Here is a 23,622-nt window from a genome sequence, read left to right on the forward strand (position 1 = left end):
CTTTGGAATGACTGCATATATCCTCTAATCATCTGCATCTAATTGCTGAATAATTTGCTCCTTTTATTTCTGCTTTGCATAATATGTGAAAGTACCGATTTTAATGCTCTTCTTCTTTGTCATTCTATTGAATCGTATTGTGTTTCACCGCACATCCTGCGCTGAAACTTCCCGAAATGAGTTTCTGGAGCGACTAATAGTCGCCTCTGGAAAATTTACATAAAGTTCATTTCTACTGATTATCAAGTATGAAACGAATTTTCATTTAGTTAAACAAACATTATTCAAGTCATATAAGCACTAAAGCAAACAAATTGAAAATGTACTCAAATTTGCATACAAACTAGATAACGCCCATGCTTGAAGAGATAACATTCTATCATATCTTAAAGCATATCTTGCTTTACATTTAACGCGAAAATGAATTGATCAGATGTCGTTCAACCCTGCTATAAGTCAACAGTCTGTGTGACTGGCGCTCTGCTAATCTGATGGCAATTTTCAAATGGCCCAATTTGCATAAAAGTCAGGCAATGCTCATGCAGCCAAATAAACCGGCGTAAGTAAGTTGAATGTGCTACACAGAGATGAATTAGGACATAATCTCAACATAATATAAACAATGTGCCCACGTTGGCTGCGCCGCTTGATCAACAAAATTAACTGGATGAAAATTTTGATTCATTTATTTTCTTGATGATGTAAAATTTTAAAAACAATATTAAATGATAATGAAATTAAATAATTTATGTATGAAAACAGTATTTTTCTGACCTGCATAATAGAGAACACTGTGCGCTTAGTGATATTCCACCTGTTCAATTCAGAATGAAATTGAATGCTATAAGCAAGTGAAAATTGAAAAACTTATCGTCTTTTACAGTTAAATCTAGATTATTACGCAAAGTAATAAATTGAAAAATGAATTTGATCAGAGCCTACAATGTATAGATTTATGTACTTAAGAATTCTGTATAAAATTGTTGTGCATATTTATTCAAAACCTACGTAAATACAGAAAAATACTGACGCTGAAATATACAAAGCACAAAAAGTATGAGTACAAAAAGTTTTGACATTGAATTTTTTTCTGAATACAGCTTTTTTCCCTTGCAGTTAAGTTACGCACCGCCACCGCTAATCACACACCAGTGAAACGAGATATCAAATATGGATGCAATGTTCGTTCTTCTCTGATGAGGTCGTTTCTTTCAAACCTTCTTATCAGTAATTTGGCAATTAGTATACTGTATAGAACTGTATTTATAATTATTAATTATATTTCCATGCTTTCATTTTTGAAATATACTTCAACTTAATAGATGATGATGTGCATAATAGATCGACACTTTGCACGCAGAATTAAAAATTCTTTAAGTGAGATAGAAATTCTTATAAAGATAAATTTTCACCTCACTTCAACATGAAAAGAAAACAAAAATACAGTTTTACTTTGAAAAATATCTTACTTACATCTAACATATTACAAACTTCACTAACTTAATTAAACAAAGGAATAACTCCTGTTTATAGAATCATCCCAAGCCAAACGTTACAGAATCAGCATAGAAAAAAATCGCATTTACCCTTTGTGTTCACATGTTTTACTTCGTGTTGTCTGCGTTTTCACTTTTTCTTTATCCATTTTTATTCCTGCAAAAGTGATATTAAATGAAAAATTTTGATGCTTTAAACACATAGTAAAAGATGCAACAAATATGAAATTGAATTTTCAAATATATCCAATTAATTATTTTCAATTAAATGATAGTTATTTACAAAATAAGTATCAAATGCTTTGAAAAAAACGAAACCAAAATAGAAAAATATGATGCCTTTCAGCAATTGAAAACTGACTTCAGTAGTTACTGAACGCCACTAATAAAATCAGAGAATCTTCATAGGGCTGCCACTTGCCAGAAACCAATACAAGATTACTGAGAGTAAGGAAATTTTTAAAGGACTCTGATTTGCATATTGTGGCGTTAGAAATGGGTTTTAGTGCATTTGAAATTATTCTCAAAGATGAATGCTAACCTGCCGCTGATGTAATGGAAATTATAGATATTCATGTACAAAGAATTAGTAATGTAGCAGATAGAAACGGTTACATTAAACTTATTTGAATCTGATTTGAAAAAACAGTTCAAATGTCTTGTAAAATTCACCCAATGATAACTATTTAAAAGTTCAGAAATCACCTTCACTTTCAGAGATATCATCATTTAAAAATTCTGTCAAAATATAACTTTTTGACAGAATACGTCATAACAAAAAATTTACTTAATTAAAATATGCCATCGCATGTCTGAATCTGAGATTTGAAAATTCAAAAATGGCCTACATAAATAAAACCCATGGCGAAAGCTTTTTAAAAAAATATATAAGCGCACTCCCATCACGCGCTGTAAACAAAATTAAGCAGAGAATCAACATTAAGTAATTTATCGAAAATTTCTAATTATGTAAAATTTCAAAAATGTTAACACAATGCGATAAAAGGATAGAGGAACATGCTGAACACGCTTGCATCTTTATCAAACTTCACTCTCTATCCAACTCGTGCCCATTTTATAAGGGTGCACAAGCCGGCATATCAACCTTCAGTGGAATACGAACATGCGGACGTTTCCACTGCCAATTTCAAGGAAAACTTTTATATATTTAAAATTAAAAGTATAAATCATTAATGCTTTTTAATTTTTTATTTCTGACCCAAATTTTTGGAATTTTATAATATTTTTATTTAAATAATGCCCATTGAAATTCTTTTCAAATACACATTCTTTTCACCACAAATACTGAAATTCTTTTCTTGCATATTTGAAATGATTATTATTCTTTAAAGCAGTTTCATTTTTGATAAAACCTTTATATGAAAAAAAAGTGTGAAATACCTGCAAAACGCAATGTTGAAATGTTCGAAAATTAAATTTATATACGCCTTATCATCCACAGTCCACCGCACAGTGTTAGCAATGCTCAGCGCACGAGTTATGACAGACAGAAGGAACAGGGACTGCGGAAGGAGTGCTTTGGAAAGTTTATTAGACATAGATAATTTTTATCCTAAAATGGAACAAACTTTAATATCCGACAATATGAGTACTTTGGAACCACGTGCAGTGTGCATCAATGCGGTTGGAAATAAAGAATGTTCTGAAGCAACATCTGAAACTGTTCTTGAATTTTTACTAGAAAACCTTAATGAGAAAAGCAGTGGCATTTCCAAAAAGTTGTTCAATGCGATGAAAAATAGAATAGAAGAAAGCAGAAGCGTATCACTGTGCGGCTTATTGTATTACATTAATAATCTTTCTTCAAACTACGTTTGCTCATCAAGTTCAAGTTGTATACTAACCTGGATGAATAAACGAGGCATGAAGGTTACAGCGAAGGAACTGCCTGATAGGATGTTCAAAATCCAGATCAGAATAAACATTAACGGATATGGTAATGATAGCGAAAAAAGGGATCTTGATATAAGTGAAAGTATCGCGGACCAATTTGATACACTGATCAGAAAAGGAAAGTATTTTAAATGTGACGCGATGGATAGTTGTTTTGGTAAAGACATTATGCAAATTATCAAGAACGAAATGGTTTCCTTCGAGCCGATAGCAACGTCCAAGGACAATACAAATATCATACGATGCACTTATAACAGTACCAACGACATCCTGTCAAGCTGAGGGAAGCTTCAGCGCAGCTGGACGTTTCGTTACAATATTACGATCGTCTTTGAAAGACAAAACGATTGATACGCTTTGGTCACTACTTTCACATCTTATGCAAAGCAGAAATAAAAGGAGCAACTCACTTAGCAATTAAATGAATTTAATAAATGGAAATATTCAATTAATTGGATCAATTAAAAAAAATGGAATGCCTTCCAGCAATTTAAAATAGACTTCAGAGGGCAAAAGTCACCAATTAAAAATTCAGGTAAAATGCAAACTGCCGGGCTGCAAGCCAACACAAAAAAATTTGTTCAGACAAAACGAGCCTACAGATGTCAAAATTTGAAAATTCAAAATTAAAAAATAACGCACATAAATGGAACTCAGGAAAAAAGCTTTTCACATAAATGTAAAGACTTTTGCTTATTGCTTTAAAAAAAATTAAACAAACAAAAAATGTAATTTACCAAATATTTCAGATGATGCAAAATTTCAGAAATAATAATGCAGTGATAAAATAAAGTTGAAAAACTTTCCGCACAGAGTATTTTGGTTGGAAAACAATGCAATTCAGTAATGAAACAAGATATTGAAAGGTTTCATATCTCTGTTCTGTTGAATGGCGGACTTGTTTGCTTCACTTTGTAAGAGTGCGCAAACCACCACGTCAACCACCAGTGGAATACGAACATGCGGACGTTTCCACTGCCAATTGAAAAATATTAATTTTAATATTTATAATTAGAGCATAGTTTTGTTTTTCATAAAAGATTTTTTATGAAAGAACAGCATATATAATAAAACTAAATGATGGAAGTGCTCATAAGCAAAATTACTATACGCGTTTCTGACTAATGTATTGCTTTAAAAAAAAATATTCTTTTCTCCATATCAGATGCTACTTCGACTATATTATAAGATTTGCAACATGAAAATGAATAAATACATTTTATTCAAATACTATTCAGTAGTTTCTTAGCTCAGCTTAACTCTCTTATTTTCGCTCATTACTCTACATGTAATGAATAATATTAATTTGCGACAATTAAATTTCACTTAATTTATTCAATTTTTGAATATAAAAAATTGTAACTGGTGCAGAAATATTAATTGATTTCAGTAATTCGCTTTTAAAAATAATTGGTTTATAATATATTTGTTTTCTTTTAAAAATATAAATACATGAACAAACCGCTGTTGATTTTAAACATAAAATTTTACACAGAACAGATCTATTCTTAATAATGCTTAATATAATCATGTTCAATGATTATAAATTAGCGGACGTAATTGAAATAATAGCAATTCATGTAAAGTAACCGGATAATTTAGAGAGTGCATTGCATTAAAAAAGAATAATCATGTGCAAAAAATAGAGATACCGTGCCAAATTCAACCAATGAAAACAATTTGAAAATTCAAAGATGACCTTGATATTTAAAATTCAGTCAAAATATAAATTACCGGGCAGAAAACGCCATAACAAAAAATTCACTTAGACAAAACACGCCCCGCATGTCTGAATTTGAGATTTGAAAATTCAAAAATGACCCACATAAATGGAACTCATGACAAAAACTTTTCACAAAAATGTAAAGACTCTGGTTTTTCGCTTTGACAAACAAAATTAGCAAATCAAAAATGTAATTTATGAACTTCTTTTAATTATGTAAAATTTAAAAGAATGCAAATGCCAAGTGTGAAACGAAAGCACTTATCAGAAGTATGTGCTTTTTGGCGTACTAGGAATTCTGCTAGCATTCCTCTTTGGCTACATCTGCGCGCATTGTAAGAGTGCACAAATGGCCACATCAACCACCAGTGGAATACGAACAAGCGGACGTTTCCACTGTCGAGTGAAATGAACTAAGTTTCATATTTATAATTAAAGCAAAGTATTATTATTCTTGATTTTATTTTTGATTTTTAATAAATTTGTTTGAATACAGTATATTAAAAAATACTAATATCATGTCAAGAAATTAATTTTATAATAAAAATTTCAATTTACGTCTAGCATGAAAATAAAAATATTTCATTTTATCTTTTATGTATATATATATATATATATATATATATGATTTTTGCTGTTTTCTCTATGAAATTTATTTGAAACGTTGCAAAGCGTAGATTGCTTGCAGCCCTTCAGTGCTTTTTGTGTCTAAGGAAGACTGCTCCTCTAATGTTAGAGGTACTCAATCTGAACATCAACCACCAACTCAATAGCAATTAAATGAATTTAATAAATGGAATTATTCAATTAATTGGATCAATTAGAAAAATGGAATGCTTTCCAGCAATTTAAAATAGACTTCAGAGGGCAAAAGTCACCAATTGAAAATTCAGGTAAAATGCAAACGATGCAGACTGACACAAAAAAATTAGCTCAGACAAAACGCACCCACGCCTGTCAAAATTTGAAAATTCAAAAATGACGCACATAAATGGAACTTAAGCAAAAAGCTTTTCACATAAATGTAAAAACTTTTGCTTATCGCTTTTAGAAAAAAAATTAAACAAACAAAAAATGTAATTAACCAAATATTTCAGATGATGCAAAATTTTCAAAAATAATACTACGAAGTGATAAAGAAGTGTCGAATACTTTACCCTAGAAGTGCTCTGTTGTGTCACTGAGGGACATAAAGCATCTTTGCTTTCGTCCTTATTTCCACACTTTGTAAGAGTGCAGAAACCCTGAAATCAACCACCAGTGAAATACGAACACGGAGACGTTTCCACTGCCAATTAATATAATATAATTTTTATATTCATAATTAGAGCAAAATATTATTATTTGCGACATTTATGTTTGATTTTTAATAATTTTGTTTGAACACAACGTATTAAAAAAGAAATATCCATGAAAAAGTTAATTTTTTAAATACATATTTAAATTCATGTGAGCATGAAAATAAAAATATTCCATTTCATTATTAACATATGATTTTTGATATTTAATGTATCAGTTCCACTTGAAAAGTTGTAAAACGTTCACTGGTAGGTAGCATTTCAGCACTGCTTGCAATTTCAAGGGGGCATTAAGCTGGATGCTTGTACTTCTTCACAACACCTCCTTTTGTCGTGTTACCATTGGAAGTATTCAAACCGCCACATTATCCAACAGTGGAATACGAACATGCGCTTTCACTGCCAGTTGTAACGAAATAATTTTCATATGTATAATTATGCCAAAATATTATTATTCGTGACATTTATTTTTCATTTTTAATAAATTTATTTGAATACAACATTTAAAGGACAGAAATATCATATTAAAAAAATTTATAATCAAAATTGAAATTTACTTGCAGAATGAAAATGAAAATATTTCATTGCATCATTTACATGTGTGATTTTTGCTATTTTCTGTATGAAATTTATTTGAGAAGTTATAAATGGTGAATTTTCCGTTCGTGTTCAGCGCTTTTCCTGTCGAAGACCATTTCTACTCAAATTTTAGAGGTATTCCAGTCACCACATCAACCAACAATGGAATACAAACAAGGGAACGGCTGGACCAACTGTAGCATTTAAACTGCTTTTATATTTATAATTAAGAGTATAAATTATTGTTGTCATTTAATTTTTTATTTTTAACCCATTTGTTTTGAATTGCATAATATTTTTATTTAAATAATTGCCGTTTGCATATATTGAAATTCTTTTCTTTTATATTTGAAAAGATTATTATCATAAAAAGCACAGCTTTGTTTTTGATAAAATTTTTTTTATGAAAAAACGAGTGAAAATAATAAAACTAAATGGTAGAAATGCTTGCAAACAGAATTAATGTACGTGTTGCTGTCTAACGTATTGTTCTAAATTAAGAATTAAATGTGGAGGAAAATCTGCACAAAAGGAAAATATTGTTGTCTCCATATTTGATCATACTTCGACTATATTCTTAGATTTGCAACATGAAAATCAGTAAATACATTTTATTCATATGTTATTCCACAGTTCCGTAGCTCAGTTTAACTCTTCTATTTTCCCTGATTACACTACATGTCATGAATAATATTAACTTGCAACAATTGAATTTCAATTTTTGAATATCAAAAGAAGAATTTACATTTAGTCGTAATCGTTGCAGAAATATTAAGTGATTTTGATTTTCAAAAAATCCATGCAATATAATACGGTTGGACTAGTTATACGTTAAGCGAATGAGAGGTGCTAGCAAAGAAATGGATTTTAAGCAACGCTGATTTTCACAGTATACGCCTAGCGTTCATCACTTGAATTCAACGCTGTATTAGATTTCCTGCTGAATAAATAATAAATTCTTACAGCATCTCAACCAAATGTAGGATATAAAAAATTCAGCTTCTGGAAGATGCTCATTTTTTCCCCATGTTATTTCACTTTTAATAATAATTAGTGTATATTTGTTTTCTTTTCAAAAACTTAAATACCTTAACAAACGGCTGTTGTACAAAAGCATGAAATTTTGCATAAAACAGATCTATTTTTAATAATGGAAAACAGAATCATTCTCAATGATTATAAATTCAATATCTATGTTCAACAGTATTTTGATGTAATTTGAAAATGAAATGTAATTTACAGAAATAGTCAAGTTTCTATTATTTAGAGATAAATTTGTTCGTACTGTTGTAAAAATTGATTACTCAATTTCAATCAAACTTTTGATGCTTGTCAGGCATTTTTTTTGAAAACATCTTCAAAATGCACTGGGAATCATTGAAATGTCACTTTGTTTGTTGAAGAATAAAAGAAATGTTAAATGTGATTGTAGAAAGTTTTCCAGAAATAGAAAAAAAAATTTAAGTTATATTCAAATTAATTTATTATTAAATGAAATATTTTTTTTATCACAATGCCTTCGAGAAAAAACAATTTGGCTATCTGGTTGATGAAATTCGTTAAAAATGCAAAACAATATATACAACAAACAACAAATTTCATTTGATTACGACTTTCAACTTAAATTTTATGAAAAATATCTATCCAATTCTAATCATCAGAATCGTTTGAATCGGAAGAATTTCCAATGTCTATATCCCTGTCTGGATCTTCACTTACATCTAAGGCAACTGATGAATTTGCAGCAGAATGATCTCGTTTCAAACCTTCCACCATTTTTGAGCATGTCGGTTCAGAATCATCTTGAACAACCACCGTTTGTTGTTGCTTCTTCCACATTTTCGCTAAAGCCAATAATTTAAGATTTGCAGTGCCTGCTTCGTCTGCCGGAAATATATAATCGTAATATTCTTCCCAACCAATTTCAGTCTAAAATATTGAATAAAAAGAAAAACAAAAATAAAAGAACTATTTTTAAATTCAAATAATCATACCCCATTTTCTGCAAATGCTTTTCTTCTTTTCTTCACTCGCTTCGGCATTTGCGATTCAACAGCATTCAAACTATCCGCATCACCATGTTCCTTCTGCAAAAAACAATGAATGACACTCAAATTAAAAATCCACTTCACTTACGTATTAATTGTTGTGCAAAATTTCACAATATTATACATTCAATTGTAATGGTAAATAAAAATAAAATTCCATACAAATCACATTTCTTACTTCGAATTCTCTCCACGTTTGCAATAGCAAAACTCGTTCTTCTTTACTTTCACAATTTTGCAAAGCTCTGTTCGCTTCTTGGTACACAGATCTGGCGCGGCCAACGTTACCATCGTCTTCAACAGAAAGCTCAAAACGAGCAAAACTAATCCAAACCTATATTAATTTTTAAAAAAATCAAAAAATAACAATTAAAAAGTACAAAATAATTTATTTCTACCTTGACTTGCTGGGTTTTTGAAAGTAATCGCTTATACAACTTTCTGGCCAACCCGTATTCACCTTGTCCAATTTCAAAATCGATGTACGATTTCCACAATATTTCCGGCATATCCATCGTCTCCCACGAAATGGCTAAATCATAAATCGCCCGAGCACGATCAGTATCACCCAAAAGGGTTTCCAATTCTGCATACTAAACATCAAAAGCATAAGTATGAATTTGATGTATAATTCATTTCAAAAATCACTTACTTTAATCCAACTTGCACAATTTTCAGGACAAAATTCAAGCAATTTGCCATACAATATTCGGCAACGGTCAAATTCACGAAGCCTCAATTCTAAATCAATGTACTCACGAAAAAGTTTCTCTTTTGGACACCTTCCAATAGCATTTCCCTGAAATTAGATTTATCGCAATAAATACAATCTTATTACGAATACGTTCACGGCATGTAAGTATGTATACTAAAATATGCATACTAAAATTTTTCTCGCTGCCTTTACATCCAACTGTCTTATTTCGAAATAGGCAAACAATAGCCAAACTTTAGCAAAAGTGAACTTTTTGTGCGGAATCACTTCCAAACACATTTTGTAAACTTCTCTAGCGCGTTCCATGTCGTTGGCTTCCAGTTCTTCATAAACAGCATAATTAATCCATAAATAAATGTATCGTTTCCAATAAATTTTCACCTAAAAAAACAAATTCGTAATATAATTTGCAATTGCAATTATTGTATATAGATATTTTTTTAATACAGGTTTAGGTGGAACATTAGAAACAGCTCTTTCGTAAGTGTCACGTATGAGATCAGCATCGCACTGCTCACTTTCCAATAATCTTAAATAATCAAACCAGGCGTCATAATTGAAAGAATTCTTTTCCAATTCTTCTTCATAATGTCTTCTCCGCTTGCCGACTATCACATGTTCAATCCCAAATTTTTCGCCATATTTTTTCTCATGAATAGCATAGGCCTTTTGTATTTCGGCAAGTTTATCTTTCGGCAAATTGTCCAAGGCATATTTGTAAATTACTCGAGCACGATCGTGCTAAAACTTTTTTGCAAATTGCATAAAAATAACACAAATAAAGTAAAAATAAATTAATAAACCTCTTTTTGATTTTCTTCAAATTTTGCAAACGCTATCAAAATATTTTCGTTCATGTGCTGCAAACCAAAGTATTCTACAGCACGCTCAAATACCATACGAGCGTTGGTTATTGATTTTTGACGCTGTTCAAATTTCGCATAACGAATCCAATTCTTCGGATCCGGATGAACATTTATAAATCGCTGCCAAATATTCCTAGCACGATCCACTTCTTTGTAACGCATCTCGAAATTGATGTACGTATTCCAAGCTTGTTCACCTGGTTCCCATTCCATCCAACGCTCAAAAACTTGCCTAGTTCCAGGAATATTGCCAAGCATCTCTTCCATATAAGTGTACTTCAACCAAAACTGTATAGCACGTGGTAAAATAGAGATGGCACGATCCCACACATTGCGTGCGTGATTGATTTGCCGATTGCGGATTTCCATTTCAGCGTACTGCAACCACAGTGTTATGTTCCTGTGATCAACATCCAGAGCTCGTTCGAACACTGACCGACTTCGTTGCATTTCTCCCTGACTTTCTTCCCATTTCGCATATTTAATCCAATTGCAAATGCTATTTCGATTTTTACGTATGCAATCTTCGTATTCTTTTCTCCGTCTGAATTGATACTCTTTCAATTCTTCTGGATCGCTGATCTTTTTCTTTGGAGGCTGAAATGAAAACAAAAATGAAAAATAAAATAAAATATAACCAATCAATCAACTGAAAATTGTAATACCGGAGGTAAAATTTCCAAATCTCGTTCTTTTGCTTCACGAAGAAGTTGTTCCGCAGTTATCTGAATTGGTGCTGGTGCTTTGTTTTTCACCTAATACAAAATAAATTGAAAATTGCTTTACAAAAATACATTCCTATATATTTATATGAATTTTAAACAAATTCCGAACACTTACCGTTAATTTTGAAAAAAACATTTCACTAAATAACGCAATATAAAAATATACAAAAACACACAGTGCCGTCAAATTAGTTCAGTTGCAAGCTGTTTATTTGATTAAAAATTTTACCTGCAACCACTGCACTACAACATACCTCAAAATTTAATATATACATATATTAATACACACATTAAAACATTTAATAAATGTAAAACTAACCGAACAGAAAACTGACATTTCGTATAGTATACTAAATGCAACTAAAAATCTCACACGTAGAACAGAAACATGCAAACTATGAGTTAGCTAAAAAATCGATCTAAAAAATTCATATTATCACAACTATATGTAAATTAAAATTTATAAACAGATTATTTAACAGTTCATGACATTTCCATATGTAATAAAGCAACATATATCTGAAAAAGTTCACGAAATAGAAAAAATAATATAGATCAAAACTTTCTACTTCAATTACGTTATATTTATTACGTCAGATAAATATACCATTAAAAACATTTCAATTATTATAATAAATATAACGGAAATTTCAATATATGACAAAAATTATAAAAAAAAACCAAACAAACAGTCACATTTATATTTTCATAAAAGCGTAAATATGCATCATAAAATTAAAAAGTTCACATGCATTTTTAACATACCTTCATTGCTTTTTTAGCTAAGCGTGTCAAACTATCTTGGGCGTTCGACTGCATGATCTACAAATAAAGCTTTACTGCTTCAAAAAACAAAACTGTAACTACTTATAAACACTACAGTAATGTGAGTAAATTAAGTTATTCTTACTGTAGATTATAAAATTGACAAACATCAGATAATAATTATAAAATTTCAACATTTAAATAATATTAATCCTAAAAAATAAATTATTAGTAAATTAAAAGTTAAATTTTATTTACATTACAATACAATGACATGCTATTAAAATCGCTATTACACGGAAAACAACTGTCTGGCTTGAGCAACTACGATGCACAAAAGTGGTTGTATTATTGCTGTGTGCGCCAGTGGTAGTGAAATTTTTCAAGCCAGATAATTGTTTTTACACTTATATTTTAATACACGCTGCTAAAAACACCGCTCCAGCAAATTTCGTCATTTCTGATCGTGATTACGTAACGCTGAGATATAGGTCGAGGACGCTACCGAGAAAATTTGAAGGGTGCGTCTGGCGGCTTACGTAACACGGTTCTGTCTGACCACACGGAAGAAGATACAGTAAACTGGCAACAAAAACCCTTGACCGCTGATCATGTCGATGCGAAGCGTGCCTTCGTTCCATGGATCCGGGGCAGTGACAAGAAAGCAGCCGCCAGAGATACCGCACAGCAACTTCCGCACAGCTCTAGCTAGATAAATGAAACGAAGAGAGTGACAAGTAGCAAAAGTAGTAGTGACCAAAGAGTCGCAGAAGTGTAGAAAACGAACCCAGAAGAGAGTGCAGCCGACTGTTACAACGAACAGCTGACGAAGAGAGTTTTCAACAATGACAATGTAATAAAAGAAGCTGAATATAACCTGTGGCTAATCAGTACAATTCATTACTGATACCATGCAGTACAGTGTCGCTTCACGTCTTGCAAGTGTTATTTGTGCATTGAATGCTATTCAAATTTATCTCTTACTGGATAAAATTACACAGAATAAACTCAACACTTTAATGCTGACTTTTCGTTTTGCTAGAAGCTAAAGATTAGCAAACGTACGACAACAATCAAATGCTCTCAATTTGCACATTTTATTCCGTTTATTAATCATAATTGTCCGTTTTCTGTAATGTTTTCAATTAAACGAATTCAGTGAATTTATTTAATGCCATTTCAGTTAACCACAATATAAAAGGTGAATGAATGAGCGCAGACAAAAGTTCACCAGCTGCATCTTCGTTTGAATCTAGTTTAGAAGTGCCAAGAGCTGCATCAGGTAAAAATGACAGTTTGACTTAAATTCACAAGATAATTCGAATTTTAGCATCTGTAGAAAATGAATCCAGCATTTTGAACGTATACAAACAAAATTTGCCTGAAATTCAATCTTCATGCAGAGATTTGAGCTTTTACAGCGCAAAAAAGTAAACTAAATTAAATTAATTTAAATATAAATTTTGATGAAAGTCTAATTGTTTTCAGAAAACAATTAACGTCTTCATATCTACATACAAAAAACAGTTCGATAAACAGTCCTTATTCTACTTTAACAGCTCTTTCTCCTTGGAGATCGAGTACTCCTATTCTTCCTCAATTATTGAAGATGAAGCTACCACAGGTTTATTTTCATCAGTAAAAAAACAACAACAATTGAAAGAGTGAATTTATTTGCTTTAGCCAACTCTGTCATCTATTGGATATTCGAATGATTCACCGATTTTACATTATCAAAGAAACGTCCACTTCATCAACAGTGAAGAAATTAATTTTACGTCTGCAGAAGCGCCGGAAAGCAATACTGGAAAATATGCCGGCTTATGTAGTCCATTCAAAAATTGTATAAAATCTCCACGTCGATATACATTGTAATGGATACGTTGTATTTGCAGATTAATAAATAAAAATTCTTTTAATAAACAAAGAATAAAATTACATACCTAATTCAATTAATACAAATTATTTTGCTTTAAAATAACAATATCCATTATAAATATATTACCTAATAGAATTACAAATTTTTTCAACCATTCATTTATGAATTTTCATCATATGCGAGCACTTTAGCAATCAGCAAGATTCCCAATGAATCAACGCTTGCAAAAGCAATGTGTTTAGCTAATGATTCCAAATTCATATCCACATAAAATTAATAGATGACGCAGCAATCTGCTTCAGATTCATGATTTTCAAGTTACTGTAGACTGTATCTCAGTTCCGCAGGAGATTCAATTCACTCATTCATATCAACAACCAACCATTTCGACTAAACTCGAATGGATGCTGACTTCGAACGAGTTTGACAGACCTCACACAGCTGATTCACAGAACACGCCCACTGACGCTTGTAACAACACCAACAACGCACGTGACTAATTGCTGTACAAAGTATCTCTACGACAATTTCGAAATCTACCTACGGTTTCGGATGGGCGTTGTCCAACACTGTTTTCTAGCAAGTTCTAGCAAGACTGGAGACCGACTCTGACAAGTTATGATGCTCTTCGCTGTTTTCAGCTGAACCAAACCGCCAGGCAACATTTCGACGATCAATCCGAGCTTCTTTCGATGATTTCGCGGGGAGGCTGAGCGTACGGTACTGTGGCGTTGATCCGATATTCTTCACCTCTACCATTAGCACAATAGGCTAATAAAGTGCAACTGGTACCGCCAGCGTCTTATCACACTTGTACGTTCAAGTGTCTCCTTTGTCGTTTCTGGGCGAGAGGATGGTTCACATCCAATGAGGAACTTGGAGTCTTCTTCATTCGGAATGGTAAGCGGTCCAGAGTTTGCTTATCCCCGCCTGCAGAGCTAGTTCCCAAAGCCTAGTGGGCAGTGTTTTCCTGCACCGTCCCCTCCAAGGAGCCCTTTCTGTGTAAGATTCTGGCTCCATTGGATGCGCCGCTTCGCCAGTTCTTCTCTCTGCTTCTCGGTGAAAAGCGAGAAAGCGTTGGCCTGGTTGAACGTGTCCGAACGTTACCGGACTGGATAATCGCCGCGCACCTTCTCCTCGCGACAAATCAACATGGGGCTGCGAGAAAGCTGTCAAGAGTCAATATATTTAAATTTTATATTTTTATGATGGAATTTAATTATAAAGTATTTATCAGACATATAAGGAAAATAACAAGTCTAAAAAATTGGTAATGCTTTTCAATTTCGGTTAACAATAAAAAGTAAAATTACTACTGCAAGATTAGTGTTCATTCTTCAGAGCCAAATAGTCGCTTCATATTTTGTTCTGCAGTCAAAGTCCTGCAACAAAAATGATTAACTGATAATAAGAAAGGTCAACAGTAAAAATCACCTTCGATAAAACTCAGAATCAACATCGAACTGATCGACAACTTCCATATTCCTAATATGTCTAAGCCTCTGTATACTACAAAATATTATTGTGTGTAGTATATTCAAGTGTATATTACAGGAAAGATAAACATCTTACTAATGCTGAATAAACTGCAAAACAGTACCGGCAAGAGTAACAAAGAAGACCACTCTAATAATATGCACATTCACATCTGTAGCATCATCATCAGCTTTCGTTTGACTTGTTGACTGACGAACGTAGTAGTAAAATGGACTTTGATTCCAAGAATTCCAACCGTAACTGTAGGACGACTGATAATTCTTATTGGATGGTCGTTCTCTAGAAAATAAAAAAATTTTGCAAACCAATATGACATCAGTATAAATCGAACCAAACCGATTTTCATGAGAATAATTTTGAGCATGCAATTCTGCATCATATTTACGCCGACTTTCTGGCTTAGAAAGAATCGAATATGCTTCAACAATTTTTACATATCGACTGCTGCACGTCCTGTCGCCTTTGTTGACATCTGGATGATACTAAAAATGAAAGTGCAATTAAAAAAATAATACGGAAAATTCAAATATATATATATATATATATATATATATATATATATATATATATAATATTACCTTTTTGGAAAGATCGACAAATGCACGCTTGATCTGTTTCAGCGAAGCATGACGACTAACGCCAAGAATATCATAAAAATTTTCGTTACTATAAAATGCTTAACTGAAAAAATAACAAACTCATTGATCTATTCATAACGTGATGATTATTTTTTCGATATGTTAAATAATTAATAAGTCTGATTAAGCTATATACTTTGAGTTTCAAAATGTAAATAACAACAATGACATAAAGTGAAATGTCACATCGTTTAATGCCCTACTTGGTAGACAGCTGACCGGATAATATTTTATAAACTGAATTTATTAACAGCCTCTGACGTTTCAAAACATAAAACATCGAAAATTTCCAGTGCAAAAAAATTAATTTCTAAATAATACAACACCAATTAATAAAGTAATGCAGGTATTAATTCAAACTACAGTAATTAAAGAAGCAGTAATCTGCGCATCATGATCAGGCGTAAATTTAAACACAGCATTTTGTAAAATGTAATAATATTTAAAATTAGAAGACAGCCGCTTTGCAACAATCATTATGAATTTTTCTGTGGCCATGAATTTTAAATCAACCATCTTTTTTATTCATTCCATAAAACAATTATAAATGAAACAACAACAAAATAAAAACAAAAACGAATCACAAGTAACTGTTTAATTGAAAATTTTTCAATTGAAAGAAGAAAACAAATAATTCCATCGTTTTTCGGCCTCCCAATTAACAACTTGTTCAACATATTCATTATGAGAATTTTATTGCAAGCCATTTTTTAAGCATTTAAGCACTGTATCTCCAATTTGGATATGGCTTGCGATCACTTTTATACTCGTTGTAGATCAGTTTGATCAAAAACAAATGGAAAAGAATTAACAACACGCCAAGTGAAAACCAAAATGCAGGAGGAAGACCGCCCAGACGATGACCATGTTTGTGTAAAGCAATGATGTGATGCTCGTGAGCTGGGGCTAAAAATGGGGAAAACGAGAATACATTTCTAAAACCATTAAAGCTATATAATTAAACTACCGTTTGCTACTTCGCGGACATGGATCGACATTTTCAAACGTTCAATGTGTTCTCGTTGATCAGTAACGTATAAAATAGGCGTCGCTGGAACTGTCCGTTTGACAGGAATCAGTGTAGAACTTGAACTGCATAATAAAAATTATAACAATAATAATGACAACAGCAATATTCACAAGCAAAAGAATAATTTCAAATTAATTTTCTAAATGATAAAAACCTCAATTCAATCGGTGGATCCAAGCATCCGGCATCGCATGCGAACAGCTCTTTACCCGTGGGTGACGTTCGATTGACACTGGCATACATGATGGCTCTGTTCTCATCGTTCACCATTACGCGAATATTCACGTATGTCGACTTTGTAAAATAAATGTTTCGAAAGAAAAAATCACTTAAATGATATGAAAATTTTGTGTAAACAATTTCAGTGTATAATGATTTTACAAATCTAGTCGTTCACCGATGCAAATCTTGCGGTTGCTGATCAAACTCTAAATGATGAGCAGTGTGCTTCAAAGCTCCAAAGCTAAGCAACAACGCTTGTACAACACCAGTAGCACCTGCGAGCAAATTACTCATATAACTACAATAAATTGAAAAATCAAAAAGAAAAAAAACAATAATCAACCTTCTAACAGTAAATTCCCACACCCATGCTCAACCAATGTGTAAGACCAGAGAGAATTTATTGATAATATTGTTGAAACCGAGTTCAGCTTCGCCCACAATTTGCTTGGCAAGAGTCTTAAAAAAAGTAATATAAATAAAGGATATATTTTAAATTAAACTGAAACTGAATTTACGTTGAATGTGAAGAATAACAATGACTGGGACGATTCGAAAATTCCATCGAATTATCAGATTGTAGCTCATAATGACAAAGTATGTAATACATTGTTCCATTTATCATGTCTCCATTCAACCCATTCGGGGCTTTTGAATAGGATATACTTAATCCACTATTCCAAAGCTGAATGCAATCAATCAAACAGTGATAATAAATAATAATTTTCTCCATACCTGATTCCAAGCTTGGGTGTGCTCTTCAATTATAGGATGATCGTCCAATGCAGTGACCGTGTAGAAAGCCTTGGAAAAAAAATCATCACACTGCTAATATTAAATGCCAAATTGCTCACTTTCAATGCAGAATGAACGGCGTCAGACTTCAACTTATCCTTGTTCACATCTTCAGAAACAGTGTAACGTGTAACGAACGAAGGAATGAGCAACTGTTCAATCCTTAGTGGGAATAAAGAAATAATTTTAACAATTAATTAATAACGCCGGAATGAATGAACAAAATAACACTTTTTTGAGCTAACGTGAAGCAGTTTCGCAAAATTAGACAATATCACGGACATTCCAACTTTTCCATTTGCGGATCCCGTATACTGAAAAGCGGAAACTTGTGACTGAGACTCAACTCTAAATAATATTTTAAAAAATAAAAATTCAACTGCAGCTTAATTTAAATATGAATAGAATAAATGAAAATTATCCTAATCACCTTGACTTGGTAAATCTTTGTAAAGTATCATCATCGCGATGCAAATGCAATATTACTGTGTTATCCTTAAATTAAAAAAATTATTTAGAAAGGCAAAGGAACCATTCACAAATTTACTGTAGGATTAGAAATTGATATGTGTTGTATGAAGACTGATGGCCGGGTACGATGAACAAAATACGTCGTCACTACTTGCACACACTGATCTCCCTGAATGCAATTTTTATAAATAAAAAAAAACAATTTATTGTTTCGATAAATATGTCATGCGTACCACATCATAGCATTGCAATTTCACCACTTTCCCGTCTTTAAAGTGCACAATGTAGGCCCCTGTAAAGCAACCATCAGAGCAATAATCAATATTAAAAAGTTGAATATTTACCTAACATCGACTTGTATTGGGTCTGAAGCGCCACGTCAACAATTGGCCGAAAGCCAGCATCCAGAAATTCATCTGTCAAGCCTCGAATGTACATTTTTCCCTTTTCAGATACGTCAACAGTAATATAACCATTGCCAGTATAGGGCAACCACACAGGCTTTTCATCTGCAATTTCATCAGCGTAAACAATTACTGCATCATAAATGTCAGCATCGGCTTTGAAGCTTTGCATGATATGTTCAAACACAACGGAGCATTTTCCATCGTTCAAACTTGATTCGTTCGGATAAAAAAAGTAGTATCGCAGCAATAAGAACATACCAAACAGAACAAGTGAACAAAAAGCATACTGTCGACGACTAAAACTGTCATAATTAAAATATAATTTCATCATCAAATAAAATCAAGTGCCTGCAATATTAAACAATAACACTTTATTAACGATTATTTACAGTAAGAAAACTTGGATAAAATCTTTCATCACAATCATCGCATTGACTATTTATATGCAATTTTTCTAAATTTGGACATAAAAGTAATCAAAAAATGTCACATTAAGAATGAAAAATTATATACTGAAATTTAACAAAAAGCAAATTTCAGAAACTGTAAAAGCATCCACTAATTAATCAACAAACAGAAAATTTATATTATTTTCATTTAACATTCTGTTCACGAGTCAGTTTGTTCCACAACGTTTCTGACATTGAAGACAAATTTAGCAAGACTCTCAAAGCAAAAATTTCAAGACAAAAGAGATTTTAAAAATAGCGTAATTAAAACTGCCACTTTCTCCATTCAGTACAGAATTACTTTTTAACAAAGTTAGCAACTGCTGCTGCAGTGCATGGTTTTAAAAAAATAGCCTTGCACTCTTCAATGCAACAAATAAAAGCATCAATTTGAAATTAATTTTTAAAAAATCAAAAGAAAATGATCCATTTTTTACATTACCGTAGCAAAAATTCTGAAATTTTCAATCGAGGGAAAATTTTCATTGCTCTGCTTAGCTTCATCCAAAAAATAGAAGGATACAAATCACAGCCCATTTGCTTTATTACAAACAAGCATTAACATCTAAATGAATAAAAATTATTAGGACATTGGTAATAAGGATGAACAGGATCTTTGGAGCAACAACATTTCATTAAAGCTTTATACAACAAAATGCATTAAATTCGTTCGAAAATTAAAAAATTAAACATGAAAATTAACAAATCAATTCATAAAAATAAAAATATTTTGTAAATAAATACAATTTACCGATTCTAAAATAAAAACAATCATCAATGCAGCAAAATCATTTCAAAAGCTGAAATTTCATACATACTGTAAGAATTAAGTGGCAAAGGTGTTTAAAACAAAACATAACAAATAAATAATGTAAAATCGATTTAATTCATAAATTCAATTATCTAAATGAAATATTTCATAAAATATAAATGAAAAGAAATAAATAACAAAATGCAATATTCAGAGATACGCTTTAATGTTGCTTTTAAATAAAAAATATTGCATCATAAAAATAAAGAATTTTTATAAACGAAACTGTTGATAATATGATACTTTTCTAATGTCTGGGGAAAATGTACTAATATTTTACAAAATAAAAATGAAAAACCCTTCGCAACATAATAAAATTTAATAGTAAACCTGGGGCAAATGCTGTTCTATTACGCGGAAATTAAAGACTAAATTTTAGAGTGCATTTCACAAGAATTATTTTTATTTTGATTTGTTTTTTATTCTTTTTTCTTATTAAGCATGATTTTTTTCAATTTTTTTATACAAAATCGAATATACCAGGATATCAAAAAATGAAAATGAACAAAGACCTGCAGACTTTTAATATTACTGTAATTGTTGCAAATGTAGGAGAATTTCAATTTTGAATTAAATTTTTATTCTTCATTTTCTAGCTGTGCTAAATGATCTTTTCAAATGGTTTAGATTCAATTAATTTTACATATGTAATTGCCATGTTTAAACGTGCTATGTGGCATTTTTCACTATTCAGCACTCAGCTAGTATATAGTGTAAGCAGTGTTCTCGCATTTGACGGAAATTGCATCAATTACGGAAAGCATTCAGCGTCGTCGAGTTTCAATAGTTCATTTTATTTGAAAAGCTCAACCAACTATTGAGTAATAAATGACGCTAATTATTCTTCTTCAAAAAGCCAGCGCGTCGTAGAGTTGAGCATTTTAAGCAGCAACAACAATCTCTTGTGAAAGAATCATCAAATTACATTAAGAAACTGTCTTTTATTCGTCTAACAGCATCATAAATGAGTCAATTATGCTAAAAAACGGAAAATATTATTATCGTTCTTCAACATTGACATGAATATTGAATTTTTAATTTTTTGTTTTATAAAATATTTAAAATAGTGATAATTATTGTAGTTGTTGGTTGGTTGAATTGTTCGCTCGGTCAAGCGTAACAAATTGCAAGCCAACGCGACCGGCTTTTTGTCAATTTAGCCTAATTTTGACCCTAAAGATTGTGTAGGAATGTGTTGACCTTGTCGGCAGTTTTGCTTTTACTGTTTGTTCACTTTGGTCATTGTGGTCAATCCACTTGACCAAAATTGATTGTCAAAAAGCGCAGCCGGATCATTGCCTGATCGTTCACATCAAAAACAATACCGCCAGATTTATTCCATCTATCCTGAGATGTTATGCATCTGCAAAATTTTTTATTTTACTTAAACTCGCTTACATGTAAGCACAACTAACCATAAGCATGTAAATTTTACATTAATAAAAATCGAATAAATATATGCATATATTCATTTATTTTCTTTATAATATATTTGGCATTCTTTTTTGTTCTTTATATCGACGTATAAATTTTCAAGTATTGCTTTATTGTCAGTGATTCTAATATTTAGCCATTCATTAAAGCTATTCATTAAAGCGTTGCAATCAACACCTCAAATGACGGACGAGCGTAATTTGTGACCGGTCGTTACTTTCGTTAACAACAGCCGGCCAAGCAAGCAATCCAAACCCCGGAATTAGCTCGCTTGTTCTTTCTGGCAAGCCAATGAAATATCGAATTGAAATTTCATTTTTAGCTAATAACCTAAGCCCAGAAATAATCATCGTTTCATCTTTCTAGCCAAACCAACAACATGTACGTATGTCTTCCATCCATTTTACTGACCAACGATGTACTACCCTAATTTCAATAAATATAATTTTCTTTTAATGGAAAAATATAATGTTTTGATTAATCACAATTATGAGATACGACAGAAAATTATACATGTATAATTTTTCATCCAGAGTATCATTTGTATATACATCTATGTGATTGCTGTTTTCAAAAAGCAATAGGAACAATGTTCAAATTACACGTTCAAATGCATTGTCATATCATCATCATCATCATCATCATCTATCATATCAATTCCATTATCAGTGAACAATATATTCCAGAAATATTGTAAATTTGATATTTAATTTTCATTCATCATATTCACAATATGCACATAAACACTATACACAATTTAACAAATAATGTTTGCCATTAAAAATTTCATTTTGGTCATTAATTAATTTTCTAATTAAATTTTAAATAAATAATTTTCATTTTTTAATTTACATTATTGTAAAGGAAAAGAAGTATTATTATAAGAGAAAAGTAGTTCAAATATTGAAAAAGAAAAATTGCTGAGAAATTGAGCGAAAGAAAAATTAAATGCACAAAGTACTTGCTTCATGTAAAGAACTGAATATTTTTTATCTTGAACAGTATCAATCAATGATTGATCATTTTTTTCACATTTGATTGAAAAAATTTTTCTACAAATGCTTATCAATTATTAACCAAAAATTTGATACAACGATTCATATTTTGATAATAAATTTTCCAATTACCAATTTTAGTTTATTTTATTGTCGAATTTGCATAAAGTAAAATTTGCCTTCAATGTTTTCCATTGTAATAGAAAGAATAGACTTCGGATTTGTTCAAAAATCACTCCAGAAACAAAAAATCACAGCATAGCAACAGAGTTTTCGTTTTGTAATTGGAATATGCAATACAAAAAAAGCAGTATCCAGCTGAATTTTAAACTTGATTTTTTACAAAATTTACAAAATGCTGACGACTATTTATTCAATTATTCACAAGGACGTGGCGTGGAAAAAAGTAGGAAAAGTGTTTTTCAGCGGAAAGGAAAAAAATTAAAAGGAAATAAATATACCACTGACCTTTAATAGAGTTGTTCATTGTTATGTACTTTGCAACATGCACAATGACAAGGAAGAGAACATTTCAAAGCTTGTGCTCGCCTTTTCGTCATTTTATACATTAAACATTTTTTTAATTTCCCAATATGAACAGCAATTATTATTATTATCAATAATAAATTATTACCACTAGATGTATATGTATTTATTAACAGGGAAATTCGAGGTGGTGTCAGTGAGGTAAAAAAGGAGAGAAAAAATTCTTTAGAACAATAATATAATAAAGCAGGGCAGGGTCGGCGCCATCGAATCGATACGCTGTCGGAACCCTCCCGTGCGTCAGGCCGCTCAATTAGCCTTCGGCGCCGCCCCGCCCGCCCCCTCAATTGGTGTCGACCAATGAGAGTTGGCGCGTTGA

At 31.5% G+C, this 23,622-nt stretch overlaps 6 protein-coding genes across 6 annotated transcripts; 2 read left to right on the top strand and 4 right to left on the bottom strand.

The window, feature by feature from the left end:
- Positions 1 to 1,608: 1,608 nt before the first annotated feature.
- On the bottom strand, positions 1,609 to 1,645 carry Tsp_09325 (ESF1 protein; the record flags this gene model as incomplete). The annotated part of the gene is made up of 1 exon (XM_003375700.1): positions 1,609 to 1,645. A coding segment is annotated over exon 1 (37 nt), but the record flags the coding sequence as incomplete, so codon positions are not given.
- Positions 1,646 to 2,479: 834 nt separating this feature from the next.
- Positions 2,480 to 3,692, top strand: Tsp_09326 (conserved hypothetical protein). The gene is made up of 2 exons (XM_003375701.1): positions 2,480 to 2,579; positions 2,959 to 3,692. Exons 1-2 carry the CDS (start codon positions 2,480 to 2,482, stop codon positions 3,690 to 3,692), a joined length of 834 nt encoding a protein of 277 aa, XP_003375749.1.
- A 4,968-nt stretch (positions 3,693 to 8,660) lies between these two features.
- On the bottom strand, positions 8,661 to 12,405 carry Tsp_09327 (putative HEAT repeat-containing domain protein). The gene is made up of 13 exons (XM_003375702.1): positions 12,388 to 12,405; positions 12,130 to 12,186; positions 11,684 to 11,770; positions 11,305 to 11,394; positions 10,577 to 11,236; positions 10,221 to 10,514; positions 10,008 to 10,154; positions 9,903 to 9,926; positions 9,711 to 9,857; positions 9,457 to 9,651; positions 9,237 to 9,392; positions 9,005 to 9,097; positions 8,661 to 8,939 (listed from the first exon to the last, which is right to left on the bottom strand). Exons 1-13 carry the CDS (start codon positions 12,403 to 12,405, stop codon positions 8,661 to 8,663), a joined length of 2,247 nt encoding a protein of 748 aa, XP_003375750.1.
- Positions 12,406 to 13,338: 933 nt separating this feature from the next.
- Tsp_09328 (putative HEAT repeat-containing domain protein) lies at positions 13,339 to 14,783 on the top strand. The gene is made up of 6 exons (XM_003375703.1): positions 13,339 to 13,411; positions 13,460 to 13,559; positions 13,618 to 13,753; positions 13,813 to 13,987; positions 14,336 to 14,500; positions 14,650 to 14,783. Exons 1-6 carry the CDS (start codon positions 13,339 to 13,341, stop codon positions 14,781 to 14,783), a joined length of 783 nt encoding a protein of 260 aa, XP_003375751.1.
- A 113-nt stretch (positions 14,784 to 14,896) lies between these two features.
- Positions 14,897 to 21,008, bottom strand: Tsp_09329 (putative HEAT repeat-containing domain protein). The gene is made up of 20 exons (XM_003375704.1): positions 20,995 to 21,008; positions 20,550 to 20,596; positions 19,819 to 19,879; positions 19,006 to 19,364; positions 18,895 to 18,953; positions 18,738 to 18,830; positions 18,621 to 18,685; positions 18,436 to 18,538; positions 18,131 to 18,199; positions 17,914 to 18,080; positions 17,747 to 17,854; positions 17,571 to 17,693; positions 17,328 to 17,501; positions 17,111 to 17,235; positions 16,956 to 17,049; positions 16,084 to 16,171; positions 15,842 to 15,987; positions 15,609 to 15,784; positions 15,443 to 15,517; positions 14,897 to 15,177 (listed from the first exon to the last, which is right to left on the bottom strand). The coding sequence occupies exons 1-20, from the start codon at positions 21,006 to 21,008 to the stop codon at positions 14,897 to 14,899; spliced, it is 2,427 nt and encodes an 808-aa protein (XP_003375752.1).
- Positions 21,009 to 21,576: 568 nt separating this feature from the next.
- Tsp_09330 (conserved hypothetical protein) lies at positions 21,577 to 22,112 on the bottom strand. Its single transcript, XM_003375705.1, has 2 exons — positions 21,940 to 22,112; positions 21,577 to 21,691 (listed from the first exon to the last, which is right to left on the bottom strand). Exons 1-2 carry the CDS (start codon positions 22,110 to 22,112, stop codon positions 21,577 to 21,579), a joined length of 288 nt encoding a protein of 95 aa, XP_003375753.1.
- Between the last annotated feature and the right edge of the window lie 1,510 nt (positions 22,113 to 23,622).

Source organism: Trichinella spiralis (assembly GCF_000181795.1).
Source record: "Trichinella spiralis strain ISS 195 chromosome Unknown Scfld5, whole genome shotgun sequence".
Taxonomy (NCBI): domain Eukaryota; kingdom Metazoa; phylum Nematoda; class Enoplea; order Trichinellida; family Trichinellidae; genus Trichinella; species Trichinella spiralis.